General features: G+C 57.9%; 1 protein-coding gene and 1 pseudogene across 4 annotated transcripts in view; one reads left to right on the forward strand and one right to left on the reverse strand.

The window, feature by feature from the left end:
- Window positions 1-18,460, reverse strand: part of DPP9 (dipeptidyl peptidase 9) — a 50,530-nt gene that overhangs the window by 1,622 nt on the left and 30,448 nt on the right. For 2 of the 4 annotated variants that reach the window (XM_024236456.3, XM_054539402.2), the window contains 9 exons: window positions 17,962-18,124; window positions 14,173-14,252; window positions 12,809-12,961; window positions 11,996-12,131; window positions 8,862-9,007; window positions 7,898-8,044; window positions 6,710-6,862; window positions 5,929-6,071; window positions 2,995-3,106 (listed from right to left, as the gene is read on the reverse strand). In XM_024236456.3, the coding sequence (XP_024092224.1) occupies window positions 2,995-3,106; window positions 5,929-6,071; window positions 6,710-6,862; window positions 7,898-8,044; window positions 8,862-9,007; window positions 11,996-12,131; window positions 12,809-12,961; window positions 14,173-14,252; window positions 17,962-18,124 (1,233 nt within the window). Of the gene's footprint in view, window positions 1-2,994; window positions 3,107-5,928; window positions 6,072-6,422; window positions 6,558-6,709; window positions 6,863-7,897; window positions 8,045-8,861; window positions 9,008-11,995; window positions 12,132-12,808; window positions 12,962-14,172; window positions 14,253-17,961; window positions 18,125-18,460 lie in introns of those variants that run through there. The other 2 variants (XM_024236455.3, XM_024236457.3) reach the window with 2 other exon arrangements.
- LOC100453170 (uncharacterized) lies at window positions 8,007-8,797 on the forward strand (annotated as a pseudogene).

Consider the following 18,460-nt stretch of genomic DNA (forward strand, 5'->3'; position numbering starts at 1 on the left):
ATCCGGACCTCACAGTCTTTGGGAGGGTTTGGTAAGACAAAGTTTACAAAACGCCTTGCGGTGTGCACTTGCACAGAGGAAAGATTTAGGAAGAAACCGTTTGCCTCTTTCCCCCAAACCTGCTGACGGGCGACCAACTCATCTCTGTGGAGGTGGCTGAGGCTTCAAGCCTCAGGGACATCTGGTGCCCTGGTCTCGAGCCATTTCCACTTTACCAAAAGGCATGTGACTAGCTCTGGGCCTTAGGACAGCTGCCTTTGAGGATTTGTGAAGCATTTTCTGGGTCCTCTTAGGGCCCAAGGGGGATCAAGCCAAGAGGCAGGCAGTAACATGGAACTCCCCAGGCTCCTGAGACCTGGCCCAGCCAATGCCAGGCCCGGGGGTGGATCCACACGGGGGTGCAGGTCCTGCCTCTGGCCACGGAGGAGGGCTCTTGAGGCACTGACGGACAACCCCTATAGCTCCCCACTGCCCCCTAGGGGTTGGTAGGACCAAGGCATGAAAATAACCCCACGTTCTCCACAAAGAACCCCGGGGCTGGCCGGCAGCAGGGGCAGGTGGCCCATCTACGCCACCTCCTGCCAGTGAGATGGGTTTCTGAATCATCCCCTCCTTGCCAGGCTCCTGGTCCCCACCGTTGCCCATCACCCTGGGAATGCACCAAGCCACCCACTGGTTTCCCCTTCTCTACTCTTGCCTTCTTTAATCCATCCCTGGATGAATCACGAGTTTGATGACACTGTCCCCAGCCTAGACCTCTGCAAGGACTTGCCAGTCTGACATCAAGACCAGCTTCCAGGTCCTGCTGCCCCAGGCACTTCAAGGGCCCACTCCTTCCCCAGCCTGGGCAGTGGCACTCCCTGGGGCAGACTCTGCTGCCCTTGCCACCAGCCATATGCACATGTGCCCATGCCTTTATGCCACTCGGGGTCCCAGCTGCCTGGTTACTTTTTCCTCTTGGGCTAAGAGGGCAGAGAGAGGGTCTGTCTGGCTTCCCAATGAGCTTCCAGACCAAGCCCAAGGCCCAGCATGTGACAAATGTGATTTGTGCATAAAGAAGGCCTGGGGCCACCAGCTGCCTGGCCCAGATGTTTTGGGGTCACTGAAACAGAAGGTGAGGTGCACTCTATCTGTCCCACCCAATGCCATGTTCCCACCCCACAGCCTCTCTCATCTCATGTTCTACTTCCTGTGGGGAGGCAGTGAGACAGGACCCTGGGCCCACCCTGTGTGCTGAATGCTTTTCTTTCTTTTTTTTTTTTTTTTTTCTTTTAAGACGGAGTCTCGCTCTGCCGCCCAGGCTGGAGTGCAGTGGCACAATCTCGGTTCACTGTAACCTCCGCCTCCCAGGTTCAAGCGATTCTCCTGCTTCAGCCTCCCGAGTAGCTGGGACTACAGGCGTGTGCCACCACACTCGGCTAATTTTTGTATTTTTAGTAGAGACGGGGTTTTGCCATGTTAGCCAGGCTGGTCTCAAACTCCTGGCCTCAAGTGATCCACCCGCCTCGGCCTTCCAAAATGCTGGGATTACAGGCGTGAGCCACCACGCCCGGCCTGAATGCTTTTCTGACAGACCTTGTTTGGCCCCAGCAGCCTTCGAGGAGGCCGAGTTATCATGTCTGTTTCAAAGACGGAGAAACGAGGTGCAAGGGTGACTGCTGTCCCAGCTATGACTGGGACAAGGGTGCGAGGGTGACTGCCCTGGGAAGGCAGTGGGCTCGGGTCTCAGGCTGGGAAGAGACATCTGAAGTTCCATTCCAGCCCCGCCTGACATCACCCCCTGGGCTGCTTGGGATGTGGGGTGTCGGTGGGGGGCACCGCCAAGAGACCAGCTCATCACCCCACAAGGTGGCTCTGCCTCCCTCCTGCTCTGCGGCCCCATTTCCCTGCTCTGTTGAAAGGCAACAGGACGCTCCCCACAGGACAGAGCATACGCCCAGGAAGTAGAAACTGTCTGCAGTCCACAGGTAATAAAACCTGGCCCTCTTGCCTCCAAGATACCTCCCGAATCTCTCGCCGGAACAACTATGGACCACGTCCCACTGTGCCCCACAGGCCGTCCACAAAGCAGCCAGAGAAATGTGGGTCAAACGGCAAGCCGCCCAACTCTATGCTCTGCTCACAAGCCCAGGTCACCTCCCACCACCCTCAGTTGGAAATCCAGCCGAAGCCCCGCCCCCACTGAGGCGCTGCCCCTCTATAGCAGAAGCTCAACCCTCCTTACTGACGCCCCCCCTCCTCCACAGCAGAAACCCCACCCTCCTCACCGCTGGGGCCCTGCTCCCCCACGGAGCCCCACCCTCTTCACCACTGAGGCCCTTCCCCACACCGAGGCCAACCATTTACTGCAGAAGCCCCACCCACCGTAACACTGAAGCCCCGTCCCTCTGCAGAAGCCCCACCCTCCTCGCCATTGAGGCTCCGCCCACAATCATGCCCACCCCTTAGCGCAGAAGCCCCGCCCACCTAGACTGAGCCCCACGTTGCTGCCAAGGCTCCACCCACTCCCCCACTCTCCTCCCGCTCGGTCCCCCAAGCCTGGCTGGCTCCACTCACTCTAGCACCCTTCACTGCTGCCTCCTCAGGGAATGCTTGGCCCCAGCCCCTTAGTAAGGAGCCTGCTAGGGCCTTCAGCACTCAGCGGTTTCTTCTACGCAATTTCTCAGTTTCAAATAAAGCCCGTCTGCGGGGCAATTTCGGTAAGGGTTCCTCCCTCCATTAGGCCCGGAGCAGGGGTGGGTGTGGCAGCCCCCGACCCCGTGCTCCCAGCACCGAAGGCAGGCGGAACCCTGAGCTGTCAAGACAGGACTGATACATCAGTGGCCCTGGGAGCTGGGAGGGCGGGGACATAGGGCTGTGGGGTGCGGGGCTGGGAGCCCCAGATCCCCCAGGGAGCCCCTGATCACAGTGGGAAGCCACCCCGCCTCGTCCCACCCCCTACTCCCAGGGATCTGTTGGCTTGCGGAGGGGCCGAAGCCCCCAAGAGCCACCCACCTGGAGCTGGTAAGGTTTCCCTGCTCGGATCAGTTGGGAGACGAGGAAGTTTGTGTGGAAAAAGTGCACGTTTTCGTCCAGGAAGCCGTGGAGGATAAGCAAGCGGTTGGGCCTGGAAAACAGAGGGTGAAGGGTCTGAGGCCAGGGGTTGTCCGCGGGGTAGGAGGGGTGCGGATCACAAGGTCAGGAGTTTGAAACCAGCCTGGCCAACATGGTGAAACCCCGTCTCTACTAAAAATATATTTGAAAAAAATTAGCCAGGCATGGTGGTAGGTGCCTGAAATCGCAGCTACTTGGGAGGCTAAGGCAGGAGAACTGCTTGAGCCTCAGAGGCAGAGGTTGCAGTGCGCCGGCCAAGATCGCGCCACTGCACTCCAGCCTGGGAGACAGATGGAGACAGTGTCTCAAAAAAAAAAAAAAAAAAAAAAAAAAGATCAGCTGAGTGTAGTGGTGCGCCTGTAAGTCCAGCTACTGTGCAGGCTGAGGCAGGAGGATCACTTGAGCCCAGGAGGTGGAGGCTACAGTGAGCTATGATCATACCACTGCACTCCAGCCTGGGTGACAGAGCAAGACCCCATCTCTAAATTAAAAAAACAAAAACAAAAATAAAAACCCAGGCTGGGTGCAGTGCCTCATGCCTCTAATCCCAGTACTTTGAGAGGCCAAGCTGGGTGGATTGCTTGAGTCCAGGTGTTTGAGACCAGCCTGGGCAACATGGCAAAACGTCATCTCTACAAAAATATTTAAAAGTTAGCCAGGCGTGGTGGTGCAGACCTGTGGTCCCAGCTGAGCCTGAGGCAGGAGGATCACCTGAACCCTGGGAGGGTGCAGTGAGCTATTATCAAAAAAAAAAAAAAAAAAAAAAATGCTGGGCATGGGCATGGTGGCTTACACCTGTAATCCCAGCATTTTGGGAGGCCAAGGCAGGTGGATCACTTGAGGCCAGGAGTTCAAGACCAGTCTGGGCAACATGGTGAAACCCCATCTGTACTAAAGATACAAAAATTAGCTGGGCGTGGTGGTGCACGCCTGTAATTCCAGCTACTGAGGAGGCTGAGGCACCAAAATTGCTTTAACCCGGGAGGTGGAGGTTGCAGTGAGCTGAGATTAAGCCACTGCATTCCAGCCAGGATGACAGAGTGAGACTCTCTCAACAAAACAAAACAAAAACCCACTTAGGTCTGCTGCTTTCTGTGGTCTGGAGTGTGGCCTGGGCTACTAGTGAGGCCAACACGCAGCCTTACCAGAATTGGCTGCCTTAGCCCTTCCTGTCCGATACGGGAGCCAGTGGCCACACATCGCCACTGAAATTCCAGTTTACATTCATCCAAATTAACTGAACTATAAACCCATTGAGACAGAGCACAGATCAGTGGCTGCCCCGGGACAGGGAGTGACTGCTAAGGAATGGGAACAGGGTTTGACACTGGAGTGCTGGAAAGGTTCTGGAACCACTGCAAATGCACTGAGGGCTGCTTTAAGGTGACTTTTAGGTTCTGTGAATTTCACCACAATAAATTATTATTATTTTGTGAGACAGAGTCTCGCTCTGTTGCCCAGGCTGGAGTGCAGTGGTGCGATCTTAGCTCACTGCGACCTCACCCTTCCAGGTTCAAACAATTCTCCTGCCTCGGCCTCCTGAGTAGCTGGGATTACAGGTGTGTGTCACCACACCTGGCTAATTTTTATATTTTTAGTAGAGATGGGGTTTCACCGTGTTGGCTAGGCTGGTCTTGAACTCCTGACCTCAAGTGATCCACCCACCTCAGCCTCCCAAAGTGCTGGGATTACAGGTGCGAGCCACCGTGCCTAGCCTATTATTGTTATTGTTTTTGAGACAGTTTCTCTCTGTTGCCCAGGCTGGAGTGCAGTGGCATGATGTTGGCTCACTACAAACTCCACCTCCCGGGTTCAAGCGATTCTCCTGCTTCAGCCTTCCGAGTAGCTGGCATTACAGGTGTGTACTACCACGCTCAGCTAATTTTTTGTATTTTTTTGTAGAGATGGGGTTTCACCATGTTGGCCAGGCTAGTCTCGAACTCTTACCTTAAGCAATCCTTCTGCCTTGGCCTCCCAGAGTGCCCAGGCAGACTTTTTTTTTTTTGAGTCGGAGTTTCTCTCTATCGCCCAGGCTGTAGTGCAGTGGCGCTATCTTGGCTCACTGCATGCTCCACCTCCCGGGTTCACGCCATTCTCCTGCCTCAGCCTCCCATGTAGCTGGGACTACAGGTGCCCGCCACCACACCCGGCTAATTTTTTGTATTTTTAGTAGAGACGGGGTTTCATCTTGCTAGCTAGAATGGTCTCAATCTCCTGACCTCATGATCCACCCACCTCAGCCTCCCAGAGTGCTGGGATTACAGGCGTGAGCCACCGCGCCCGGCCCATGCCCAGGCAGATTTTTAACCCCCTAGGCGACTGCATGGGACTCTGGGGAACATTTTCTGGAGACGTGCCAGAAAATGGGAACACTGTTTTCTCTCCATCAGAGAATAAGACCCATGTCAAAAGCATAAAATGGGACATCTGAGCTGGTCCCTGGCCCTGTGGACATCCATGTCCAGAAGCACAAGACAGAGGCTGCGATGGGGCCTCCGGCAGGATGCAGGGAAGTGGGGGAGGCTTGCCTGTGAAAAGCAGTGACTCGAATTCCCTCATCTTTCCCAGGGCAGGGCTGGGAGCCTCCTTCCCCAGACAAGCATCCCCGGGTGCCCCTTCCTGCAAGGTGCAGTGAGGAGGGAGGGTGGGCTGGAGGGGACTGTGAGGCACATGCAGGCAGACGCCACCACAGGAGCACAGGGGGGAGGTGGGAGCATGGCCTGAGGCTCCCTGGGCGGGGCCAGCTGGGGCAGGAGGGCACCCTGATGGAGACAGCTGGTGCCCGGGTGCAGGAGAAGCCTGGGGGAGGAGCGCAGGGCAGGGCGGCGGCCTTACTCATTGGGCAGCTTCTCCACATGCAGGGCCACGGAACCCGCCTCATAGCCATGCTGGTTGTTCTCAGGGACGTCCATGTAGCGCTCAGTGTACCCTGTGTCGTAGGCCATCCAGACGGTGACCGGGGCACCCGCGATGGCCACCTGAGGGACACAGCAGACAGATGGGGGCAGAGAGAGAGAGAGAAACAGGCGTCGGGTCCTACAGCCAGCATCAGCCGCTGTCCCGGGGCCGCCCTGGAGCCCGTGAGGAGCGCTCATGCACATGGGGCCGGCAAGGGAGGGGCCCTCAGACCGCGTGGCCCCCGTGGACGGTGCGTGGCTCGGGGGTGGGCAGGGCGCCACAGGCGGGCAGGTGCGGCCCCTCCCCGCCGCCGCAGAGGGCCGGGTCCCACTGCCCGTCTGCCTCCTCCTCCTCCTCATCGCCGCCGCCCCGCAGTGCCCTGACTGCCGCCGGCCTGGGGCCCCCCCGCCGCTCTGCACACCATGCCCCACCTCTGCCCATCCGAGGCCGGGGTCCCGGGCTCAGCCTCCCACAGAGAGCTGCTGGCGGGGTTTTGTGCAGCCGGATGCCATCCTGCGGTCGGCGGTGGCGGGCAATGAGGAGGGGGGCTCGGCCCCGTGGGGCTGCTGCGGGGAGAAACAGCCACGTGGCAAGGCCCCTGCCGAGGCGCCTCCCCGGTGGGTGGGCTCCGGGTGGCGCGGGCGGTGGGCAAACGCGGCGTAGATGGGGAAGAGGGCAGGGAGGGGTGTGGCTGAGGCCGGCCAGGGGTGGGACCCACCTTGAACACCTGGGGCTTGTGGATTAGCCCCATGAGCGAGAGGAAGCCCCCGTAGGACCAGCCATGGATGGCAACTCGGCTCAGGTCGATGAAGCCATACTTCTCGGCCACGAACTGCAGGCCCTCCACCTGGTCCTCGATCTCCACCTGGCCCTGAGGGATGAAGCCGGGCACCTCTTAGTGGCCTCCTCCCGGTACGTCCCTCCCCTGCAGTGACACCTCTGCTCCTTTCAGGGCGTCTCTCCCCCTTGGATGAAAAGTGGCTTGCTGGAAGCCCCCTGTCCCTCCAGGCCCTGCCAACCCTGCCTGCTATCTGGGGGTGGCTGGACAGATCCAGCAGCCATCTTGCTCTGCCACCTCCCAGGCGAGTGGCTCTGGGAGCCACGTCCCCTCTGAGGGCCTCAGTTTGCCCATCCCTAATAAAGGGACATGAACAGGAAGAGGACCCATTTTCCAGAGGGCACGAGGAAGAAAAAGACAGGGGTGCCCAGGCATGTGCAAGGGCACAAAGAATGGCTGGTGCCATCGCCGCTGTCACTACCAGCCACATCCCCACCATCACCACTGCCACGATTTCAATGCTGGTGTCCCCTCTGAAGTCCGTGCTGAGATCACTACTGCGGCCTTCAAGCGACTGAGCCATGGGGCCCACTCATGTGAATGGGATGGGGGCCCTTATAAAAGGGCCTGATGGAGGGAGGTCACGCCTTTTCCGCCCCTTGCAATCCCTCTGCCGTGTAGGAAGCAGCACAGGGCCTCTCTGGAGGGTTTGCCAACCAGGCATCCTCGTGGGAACAGAGAGCAGCCCTCCCCGACACAGCCCTGCCTTGGCCTTGGACCTCCCAGCCTCCAGAACTGTGAGAGATTTTCGTTCTTTATAAATCCCCAGGCTGTGGGGTTTTGTTCCAGCAGTGCAAAGGGGCCGAGATGATCGCCATCACCACCGTCATCATCGCCAATGTCGGCACAACTTGCCTCTGTCCCTGCAGGGCGCAGCCCAGAGCTGAGCAGCAAAGCATACGTCCCCTTTTGTTCTAAAAGGCCGCCTCATTGAGCCTGTGTCACCCCAGCCAGAAGTGCCCTTCTGCGGGTGGTATTCCAGAGCCGCTCCCATGCCCCGCACCCACACGGCCCAGGGCTCCCTTCCTGAGACCGGAAGGACCCAGAGCAACAGGGAGGAGTTGTTACCATTTGGTTTTTCAGGGCCCCTTCGAACCGAAGCCCTCGCTGACAGGAGCCCCTGCCGTCAATCACAACCACGGCATAGCCCAGGGAGGCCAGTGTGTTGAGCCGCAAGTACTTGATGCCTTTGAAGGAGTTATTCACCAGCTGCACCTGTGAGGAGGTGAGGGGCAGCAGTCCAGCAGGAGATGCCGGGCAGGACGGGCCGGGCAGGGGAGATGCCGGTGGGCTGGGGACCAGGCCGGGCTGGGGCCTTAGAGCCTAATGAAGGCACTTGTGCCCCGGAGGCTCTGGATGGACACCTGGGAGTGGCAAGGCGGGAGGGGCCCACACTCGGGACCCTGCTAGGGAGAGGGAAGGGCCACTGTCAGGCTCTTTCTCAGCTGGGCCTCTGCCCCAGTCCTGCCTGGAACAACCACTCTGGCATGATGGACATTGGGGTGGCTCATTCTCGGGTGGGGCCATCTGGGCACTCCGGGGTGCTGAGAAGCCACTCCAGGCCAGGAGAACTCCCAGTGGTGATGAACCACAAAGTACCCAGACATCACCCCGTATCCTCTGTGGGAACAGAGCTGCTCTGGGTAAGATGTGCGCCTAAGATGGTCCACCTGCCAATCTGCTGCCTGCTCTTGACCCCTGCTCCAGGAATTGGGCCCAGGGCCCGTGGCCACCTCCATACCAACCTGGAGACTAGGGGACTTCCTAGAGGAACAGGGGAGAGTCAACAGGCGGAGGGGGGAAGGGGAGGCCATCCAGGAAGGGCAGGGAGCGTGCAAACGGGCACAGAGAAAGGAGAGTGAGGGGCCCTGAGGACCCTGTATAGTCAGGGCAGGTGGGGTGGGCTGGGCCACCAGGCAGGTAGCCGGGGAGCCTCCTCTGGTTGACCGTTCTACAGCTGGCACTTGAGTGGGGATGGGGAGTCCTCGGGTGGATGGTGGGGTGGGGGTCTGGGGAGCAGGTGTGCACCCACCTGGGGGCCTCCATACACAAAGAGGACGGTGGGGTGCTTCTTCCCCGGCTGCAAGGCGTGGGGCTTGTAGATCATGCCGTAGAGCCGCACATCCGAGCGCGTGTGGAAATGGAAGATCTCTGGAGGCACGTAATCCGGGGGGCAGCCTGCAGGAGACAGGGCGGCTAACTGGCTGCCCGGGGAAGCCACATCCGGCCGACACCCTTGTTCTCCTGCCCACCCCAAGCCTCGGAGGGTGGACCAAAGCACCCCCTCTTTTCCTGGGCTTCCTGAGAGTTGATAATTGAAAAAAACTTTTTTTTAATTAAAATGAGATTTGTACGGTTTTTGTAGAGACGGGGTCTTGTCTCCCTGTTGCCCAGGCTGGTCTTGACTTCCTGGCCTCAAGTGATCCTCCCACCTCGGCCTCCTGTGTAGGGTCACTGCTGTTTTTGCAAAGCAACAGGATGGTGGGCGTTTTTCTGTTTCTTTTCTTTTTCTTCTTTTTTTTTCAAGACAAAGTCTTGTGATCTTGGCTCACTGCAACCTCCGCCTTCCTGGGTTCAAGAGATTCTCCTGCCTCAGCCTCCTGAGCTAGGATTATAGGTGCACGGCACCATGCCCGGCTAATGTTTTTGTATTTTTAGCAGAGACGGGGTTTCACCATGTTGGCCAAACTTGTCTCGAACTGCTTGTGTTTTTTTTTGTTTTTTTTTTTGAGACAGAGTCTTACTCTGTCACCCAGGCTGCAGTGCAGTGGCACGATCTTGGTTCACGGCAACTTGCACCTCCTGGGTTTGAGCAATTCTCCTGCCTCATCTTCCCAAGTAGCTGGGATTACAGGTGCTCGCCACCACGCTTGGCTAATTTTTGTACTTTTAGTAGAGATGGGGTTTCACCATATTGGCCAGGCTGGTCTCGAACTCCTGTCCTTAGGTGATCCACCCACCTCTGTTTCCCAAAGTGCTGGGATTACAGACATGAGCCACCACACCCAGGCATCGAACTCCTGACCTCGGGTGACCCGCACACCTTGGCTTCCCAATGTGCTGGGATTACAGGCGTGAGGCACTGCACCTGGCCCAAAGTTTTTTCTTTAAATAAACGTATGTAGGTAAATTTTGGTGGGGTAATTTATAGGAAGATGAGTAAAGGGTACTACAGGTCTAGGGGTAGCAGAAGTTTAATGTGGAGGGCCAGATAGCAAATATATTGGGCTCTGGGAATTGGGCGTGGTGGGACACACGCTCTGGGCCGTGTCTCTGTGTCATCTGCTGCAGTAGTGCTAATGCGGCCACAGACCACAGAGGGACTGCACGTGGCTGGATTTGGTAGCAGCTGGCCTGCTCGTAATGCAGGCAGTCTTCAAATGTGACACAGATTGGGAGTTTTGGGAAACAGTGCCTCGTTCCCCAGGGCACTGAGATTCTGGTCTCTGCCCCCACTGCTAGGCTGGGTGCCCTGCTGAGCCCCTTCCCCTCCCTGACCCATCTCCTCATCTGAAGCCAGGGCTCCAGCTCCTGGCGGTGTCGGTGCGGACAGGATGGTGAGGACTGGGCTCTGAAGGGAGGCCTGGGATCTGTTTCTGCTCAGGGGTGAGGGCATCACAAAATGCTTTCTAGCCCACCGAATACCCCACATATGCTGGAAATTCGTTGTGTCTAGAATGTTCTGGAAACCCACCAACACGGCAGAGACAGGGCCAGGGTGGGTTGTCCTTGTACTGAGTGATGCCTGGGAGCCCAGCAGTGTGCTGACCTGCTGGTTTTCATCCTACACTCTGTATATACAGTTTCGTTGATAAAGAAACACTTCATGGTGATACGCTAACCTGTGTGACGGAGCCAGCACTGGAACCCGGAGTCACCAATGCAGGGTCCTGGCCAACTTCCAGGTTCTGGGCAAGGTGTCAGGTTGCCTCATTTCCTGAGGCCCCCCTGTGACTGACCCCTTGCTCCTTTTCCTGATAAAGGCCCCGGAGTGTCGGCTCTGAGCAGGTGCTGCTGTGGGCGGCAGCCTCTGGGCACAGGACACCATAAAGGGCCCTCTGCATGCCGCTGTGGCCAGGACTCCAGGGTCCTGGAGAAGGGGAAGTGGAAAGCCTGATAACTACGGCGGGTTTCAAACCAATGTGGGTGGACCCTGGCATCCCGGCCACCCCTGCATGGACCACCACTGTTCAAAAGGTTTTTGTTTTTGTTTTTTTTTTTTTTTGAGACGGAGTCTCGCTCTGTCGCCCAGGTTGAAGTACAGTGGTGCAATCTCAGCTCACTGCAACCTCCGCCTCCCAGGTTCACGCCATTCTCTTGCCTCAGCCTCCCGAGTAGCTGGAACTACAGGCGCCCACCACCACGCCCGGCTAATTTTTTGTATTTTTAGTAGAGATGGGGTTTCACTGTGTTAGCCAGGATGGTCTCGATCTCCTGACCTCGTGATCCACCTGCCTCAGCCTCCCAAAGTGCTGGGATTACAGGTGTGAGCCACCGTGCCCGGCCCAAAATGTTTTTAATTTTTAATTTTTGTTAGACTCAGGGTCTTGCTCTGTTGCCCAGGCTGGAGTGCAGTGGTACAATCACACTTCACTGCAGCCTCCAACTTCTGGGCTCAAATGAGCTCCCCCATCTCAGTCTCCTGAGTAGCTAGGACTACAGGTGCACACTACTACACCCGGCTAATTTTTAACATTTGTGTAGAGGGGGTTCTTACTATGTTGCTCAGGCTGGTCTCAAACTCCTAGGCTCAAGCAATCCTCCTGCCTTGGCCTCCCAAAGCATTGGGATTACAGGCAGGAGCCACTGTGCCCGCTGATGAAAATGTTTACTTGTCACCTGCCCACTACCCTGGGAGCTCCCAGTGACAGGGTCTGTGTCTCATTGGTTACCATTTTGGCAGGGGGTTGGCACGGAGCTGCATCCCTGCCGGGTTCTGTGCAGTCCGGACCTTTACTGCAGCTCGGACCCAGGACCGTCTCGGACGGCAGGGGCTGCGGCTTATGTCCTATGATGAGTTCCCGGATGTCTGGAGGGGCCTGGGTGCTGTGGGAGGCCAAGCAGGCCGGCTCCAGGCCTCTGCCTCTTACCCCAGAATGGGGCCCTTGTCCCATTTTACAGCCGGGTGGGCAGAGGCTCCCGTGGGGCGGGGCAGGGGCTACTCACTGGCTGCCTCCATCATGCTAGCCCAGAAGCGGGGCTGCTTGTGCAGGGGGTCGTCGTCGGGGCCGCTCAGCTTGTAGACGTGCACGCAGGGCGGCGTGCTCACGCTGCTGTAGTGGCTGACGAACATGTCGAAGTTCTGGGGGTGGAATGGGGTGATGAGCTCCACGGGATGCCGCTGCGCCCTTTCCACTGGGTGCCGACCGCAAATCCGGGGTAGCTTCCCTCCCGCCCGCCCCCATCCCTCTGCCCCTGCCTGTCATGAAACCTCAAAGCTCCACCCACTGCTGCAAGGGGGGGTACCACCGCCATCGCCCCATTCTGCAGAGCAGGAAACTGAGGCCAGGACGCGTCTGTCCCCCAGCCAGGGGCCCGTGGACAGTCACTGACCCCTGGATCTGCCGAGGGCTCTGCCACTGCACAGGCCTGCACACTTGCTGGCTCCACAGCTGGCAAACTGCAGCCGACTCATGCCCTGGACGAGGGGTGGCCCTCTGCATGGCCACCGCCTGACATTCTAGAATGTTCTGAGAGGCTAAGGGCCATATCCCACTGCACACAGAGCGGCAGAGCCCAGGCTCAGCAGACGGGCACTGGGGGGCTCCAGCACTTACTACCCTGGGAGTGGCGGTAGGTAATTCCCTCCCTTCCCTGCCCTACCCAGGAGGCCGGGGTGGGCACCACCTGCTCCAAGGCAGCTATGAGAATGTGAGACCATGAGAATGACCCCAGTGCTGTGCCCGGCCATCAGGGACTGCTCTGGCTGGGAGCTGTTGGACGGGCACAGGACGGTGCCGTGAGGCTGGGCGGTCCCACCTGGCTCATGGAGCAGCTGTGGGAGAAGCCGGGCGTGGTGAGGCGTACGATCTCGCCGGCCGCCTCATAGCTGACCACGTAGAGGTGGTGCTCCAGCGGCGTGTCCTTGGTGCCCTGGAAGTACACCAGCTTGGTCTCCTCATTGACCCAGATCTGCAGGGGGACAGGGGGTCCTCGTGATGCATCCCAGATGCCCCTGGGCCCACGCCCCTCTCCATGCCCCACAGGAGTGGGCCTCACGTTCCTCGGACTGGGGACGCACGCTGTTCTCACCCAAGTCTGGCTTTAGGGCTGGAGATGAACCGTCCCTGAGAGATGCGCTTATCTGGCCCCGTGGGCTAGGAGCAGCCCCTGGTCAAGCTGGGAACTGCGCGTCCTCAGGTGGGACCTGGAGCCTGCGCTCCACCCCCAGACAGCTCTTTCCCGGCTTGAATTGGGAGGGCCCACCAGAGCCAGGTGGGAAGGCCAGGGAGGGCACCGTGCCCGAAACAGAGGCTCAGGGAAACCCGGCAGTCCCCAGCCTGGTCAGCCATTCCTCCGACCCAGGTGTTTGGGTTCAGAAGTGGCAGGGCCCTACCTTCCTGTGGGAAGCCCCAGTAGGCCCCGAAGTGGTGTCTCCTGGAGGAGCGGGAGGGCAGCCTGCACTGCGTGGAGCAGCAGGGCCCCTCCTTCACCTGCGCTGGGACGCTAATGGTCTTGAAACAACTGCTGCTGCCTGGGAGCGAGCAGGCTTTGGCTGATGCCTGGAAAGGAGCCGGGAGGCCTCAGAGCCCCGAGGGAGGAGAGGGCATCGCCCCTGTGCCCAGGGCCTGAGAGGCCGGTGGAGGCAGCTGGAGCATGGGGTGACCAGGGACCCCAAGACGTGAAGAAACTGAGGATAAGTGGTCTCCCGGGACAGCGGGGCACAGGCTTCCAGTGTGGGGAGCATCGTGCCCCACAACAAGGCAGCTGGACGCATGGCCCCGGATGGCCTGCAGAGGACATGCTTCCTCTTTCATGATTTCTAAAAGGCTTCCAATGTTTTTCTTAATTTCAGGGTGAAAGGATAAAGCACGTGAATGGCACAACGTTCAAGATGAGACGGGGAGGTGATGAAATGATTGGCTTGTGTGTACGGTAGACACCGTGCTGAGGCCTGCAAACTGCTGTAAAGCAGGGTTCTCACAGGTCTGTGTGCGTGTGTGTGCACGCACGTGTGAGTGTATGTGTGCGTGTGTGTGAGAATGAGTATATGTGTGAGAATGTGTGTGTGTGTGAGAGAATGTGTGTGAGTGTATGTGTGTGTATGCACATGCGTGTGTGAGTGTATGTGTGTAAAACACACATGCGTGGAGCAGGGGAAGGCTGCGAGGAGACCCTGGTACCTTGGAGCCGTGCCTCGCCAAAACCTCCCATTCACCACTGGTCAGAGCAATCTCTTCCTTAATGGGGCACTTAAATTCATCTGGAAAGAAAGAAAGAAGGGAGGTGAAGCGGCCTGGGAGGTGATGCAGGCGCCCAAAGGCACCCAGGTCAAATTCCACCCAGGCAGACTCGCCATGGAGCCACTGAAACCCTGGCTTGCCGTGAACTCAGACGCCAGCACAGGCCACTGCGTCAGACCTGCCACATGGGCAAGGAAGCCTGCGGGGCCTGTTCCTGCCATGTGGATGGACGGCCCAGTGTTTCCCACGAGAAACCAGGAGACCCGTGGCTCACTCCTGTAATCCCAGCACTTTGGGAGGCCGAGGCAGGAGGACTGCTTGAGGCCAGGAGTTTGAGATCAGCCTGGGCAACATAGTGAGACCCTGTCTCTCCAAAAAAAAAAAAAAAAAATTAGCCAGGCGTGGTGGCGTGTGCCTGTGGTCCAAGCTACTTGGGAGATTGAGCTGGGAGGACTGCTTGAGCCAGGAGGTTGAGGCTGCGGTGAGCTATGATCACACTACTGCCGCTCCAGCCTGGGCGACAGAACAAGAACCCATCTCAAAAAACAAAACAAAACAAAAAAAAAACAGGAAGAGAAACCAGGAATCTGGATTTTCACTGGAATTTCCCAATTTTAGAACCCTCCAAAGGCCACATGACATCTGTGTGTGGCCCGGGTTTGGGCGGGGGGTGGGGCGGGAGTGTGGGGGAGGAGCCAACTGGGCCCATGACCTCTTAGGACACATTAGGACTTTGTAAAACCAGATTTTTTTTTTTTTTTTTTAAAGACGGAGTCTTACTCTTGTCGCCCAGGCTGGAGTGCAATGGCGTGATTTCGGCTCACTGCAACCTCCGTCTCCTGGGTTCAAGTGATTCTCCTGCCTCAGCCTCCCGAGTAGCTGGGATTACAGGCGCCTGCCACCATGCCCAGCTAGATTTTGTATTTTTAGTAGAGAAGGGGTTTCACCATGTTGGTCAGGCTGGTCTCCAACTCCTGACCTCAGATGATCCACCTGCCTCAGCCTCCCAAATTGCTGGGATACAGGCACGAGCCACTGCACCTGGCCGACTTTTTTTGTGGGGGCGAGGGGGTACAGACAGGGTCTTACTATGTTGCCCAGGCTGGTCTTAAACTCCTGGGCTCAAGCGATCCTCCCACCTCAGCCTCCCAAAGTGCTGGGATTCCAGGTGTGAGCCACATCCCCGGCTGGAACAAGACACTGGTGAAAGCGCTAGGGCTAGAGACCAAGGCTCTGCTGGTTTTATGATTGCTTTTTTGGGGGATAGAAGGGTTGATCTCATGTTTGAATTTTCACCAGGTAAAGAATGACAGTGCGGGGTGCATCATGGCACACAGCAGAAACACAATGAGATGGTTTGTAACTGAGGGCTCACTGTCCTTTCTTAACCTTTTAGGTCTAAACAAGCTACTGCAAACGTGTCTGTTGGGAGCACGGGAGGGCAGATGTGGTTTCCCTGGCGTAGAGATCTGGGTGTGGTTACTTGTGGCATCGGGGCCTGGGGAGGAGAGGGGTTCCCACCCAGCCCCAAGACCCAGGCTCCTGCCCGCATCCCGATGTGTTCCTTCTGATGCAGTGTCACTTGGGGTCACCTCCTCGCCATGCAGCTGCCGTCTAGGAGATGCATGGTGTGTGCTGGGGGCTGAGCAGGGTGCTGGGAAATCTGGTGTGCCCACCTCACAGGCCGGGGGTCTCTGGGGGCACTGCAGCAGCCTGGAGGGTCTGTGCCCCTGAAGAGTGGCAGCTGCGGCTGGCTCCACTTGAGACCACATTTGAAACGTGAGCGCTTGGGCCGGCCCATTTTCCCACAGGGGGCAAAATGAGCATTTATATGAAATCCCAATGCCAGGTGGTGGTGGCTGAGCCAGCCAGACAGAAAGCGAAACACCAACGAGCCGAAGACAGCTCCCCTTCGAGACGATTAGCCAGTAAGTCTGCACTGGCCGCATCCCACCCAGGAGGACCCCGATGCTGGCCTGAGGCAGCTGTCACCCCCCGGTCTGCATCATACTCAGCTCCGTGGCAGCCTACAGCGTCACCCGTCCCTGGCTCATTCGCCCCTCAGCTCCTGCACTCCTGGACGCCTCGCTCCCTGGGGTCTCTGTCTCCTGTGTTGGGGGACGCCTTGGCTGCTGTGTGGGCTCTGCCCCCAGAGGGCACCGGACCACATCTAGGGGCATCTGTGGTTGTCACAACTGGAGGCGCTCCTGGCATGGAGTGGGTGGAGGCCAGGGATGCCACTTGCTGCACAGGATGGCCCCGCCCCAGGGAACCACCCGGCCCCGGCGTCCATGGTGTCGCTGCTCTAACTTTGAAGAGCCTGGGCTGGGCTCCTGGACCACCCCGCCTCTCTATCCAGATGTGACCCTTGGGAGCTCTGTCCCATCCTGAGGCTGACACTGTCAGTGTGCAAGGACACCCGCAATCCCACCAGCAGTCTTGGTTCCCTGAGCTCCAGGCACGGGAACTGGCCCATACAGCATCTCCACTACCGGGTACCTCAACTTGAACACGTCCAAACCCGACTGGATTTTTTCTCTCCTAGAACAGTCCTTCTCTGAGTCTGTCTTAGACTGGACCTGCAGACCCCTCCGGGCATCCATGCCTCCTCCCTCCTCTCTTATCCCCCACCCTTTCCACTGCAAACGGTGTGGACTCAGCTGTCAAAGCACATCCAGAATCAGACCCACCAGGACAGCTCAGCCACTGCCATGACAGCAAGCCTGTCGCCTCTCCCGGCCCCTAGGCCCGTGTGCAAGCTGCAACCAGAGGAGTCATCTGAAACTGAGGTGAGGGAGACGACTTCCTATTTCTCTCGGGGTCAAAGCCCAAGTGCTCCTAGAGGCCCAGCAGGCCCTGCACCATCTGCTCTTTCCCTCCCCACCCTCTCCTCCCTCTCTCCCCCTCCTCCCTCTGCTCCAGCCACAGGGGCCTCCTCCCTATTCCTCCAACATGCCAGGAACAGTCCTGCCTGCCCCAGGGCCTTTGTACGGGCTGTGGCTCTGCCCAGAGCCGTGGTGTGGACCCCTCACCTCCACAGCATGCTCTCCAGAGACGTCCTCATGCCCTCCCGTTGTAGAAAGAAGGCTCCTCACCCTCAAGCCTCTCGCCCGACTGCATTTCCTTCCACCATGCGCCATCACACCAGAGGCAGCGCCTCTAACTGTTTCTGGAATACTGCCTCCTCCACTAGAAGGTCCCAAGAGCAGGGATTTTCCTTTTTCTTTGTTTACAATGAACAATTCCATCACTACTACCTACAGCAGGAGCTGGCAAATGTTTCTACAAAGGGCTAGACAGTAAATCTTAGCCTTGCACAACCGTTTCTGCTGGGACTACCCAGTTCTGCTGCTGCAGCACAAAAGCGACCACAGACAGTCTCTGTAAACAAGTGGCTGTGGCCCAGTGCCAATAAAACTTTATTTATGAACACAGGTGATAGGCCGGATTTGACCTGCAGCCATAGGTGGCCAACCCCTGGTTGTGCTAAGGGCCTGGCACAGGGGAGGTGCTCAGTAAATCTGCTGCCTGAATAAGCCAACAGCTGGGTGCTCTAAGCCTTGCCAGATCATGACCAGTCACTGGGGAAGGCTGGCTTCCTGCCGATCCCTGTCCCTTCTCCTGCAGGGTGTGCTTGCTGAGTGGGGGGGCCGATCAATGAACAAACAGCACATTGAACCACACATGACTAACGCGATGAGTCGACAGCATTCGTCAGGCTCTGCTCACCTTCCCCGGGGCTGAAGGGCTCACTCCAATCGTAGCCCTGGGATTTTAAAACAGCGGTGACTTTGTACAAATGGCAGAAGCCGGTCTTGCATTCATTGGCGCGGAGAAAGCAGAGCTCGTCATCTCCCTCTGATTGGGGGAAGGGATAGAAGATGTCATGAACCTGTCCGGAAAGCAGATAGAAGATGCGTCAGAAGGTGTGGGTGGCCGGGCATGGTGGCTCACACCAGTAATCCCAGTAGTTTGGGAGGCTGGGGCGGGAGACTTGCTTGAGCCCAGGAATTTCAGAGACCAGCCTGGACAACATAGTAAGACCCCACCTCTAAAAATAAATAAATACATTAGCCAGGCATGGTGGTGCAGGCTTGTGGTCCTAGCTACTCTGGAGGCTGAGGTGGGAGGATCACGTAGGCCCAGGAGGTCAAGGCTGCAGTGAGTCATGAGCACACCACTGCACTCTAGTCTGGGCAACGGAGCAACCCTGTCTCTAATTAAAAAA

This window comes from Pongo abelii, chromosome 20, assembly GCF_028885655.2.
Source record: "Pongo abelii isolate AG06213 chromosome 20, NHGRI_mPonAbe1-v2.0_pri, whole genome shotgun sequence".
In the NCBI taxonomy this organism is placed as follows: domain Eukaryota; kingdom Metazoa; phylum Chordata; class Mammalia; order Primates; family Hominidae; genus Pongo; species Pongo abelii.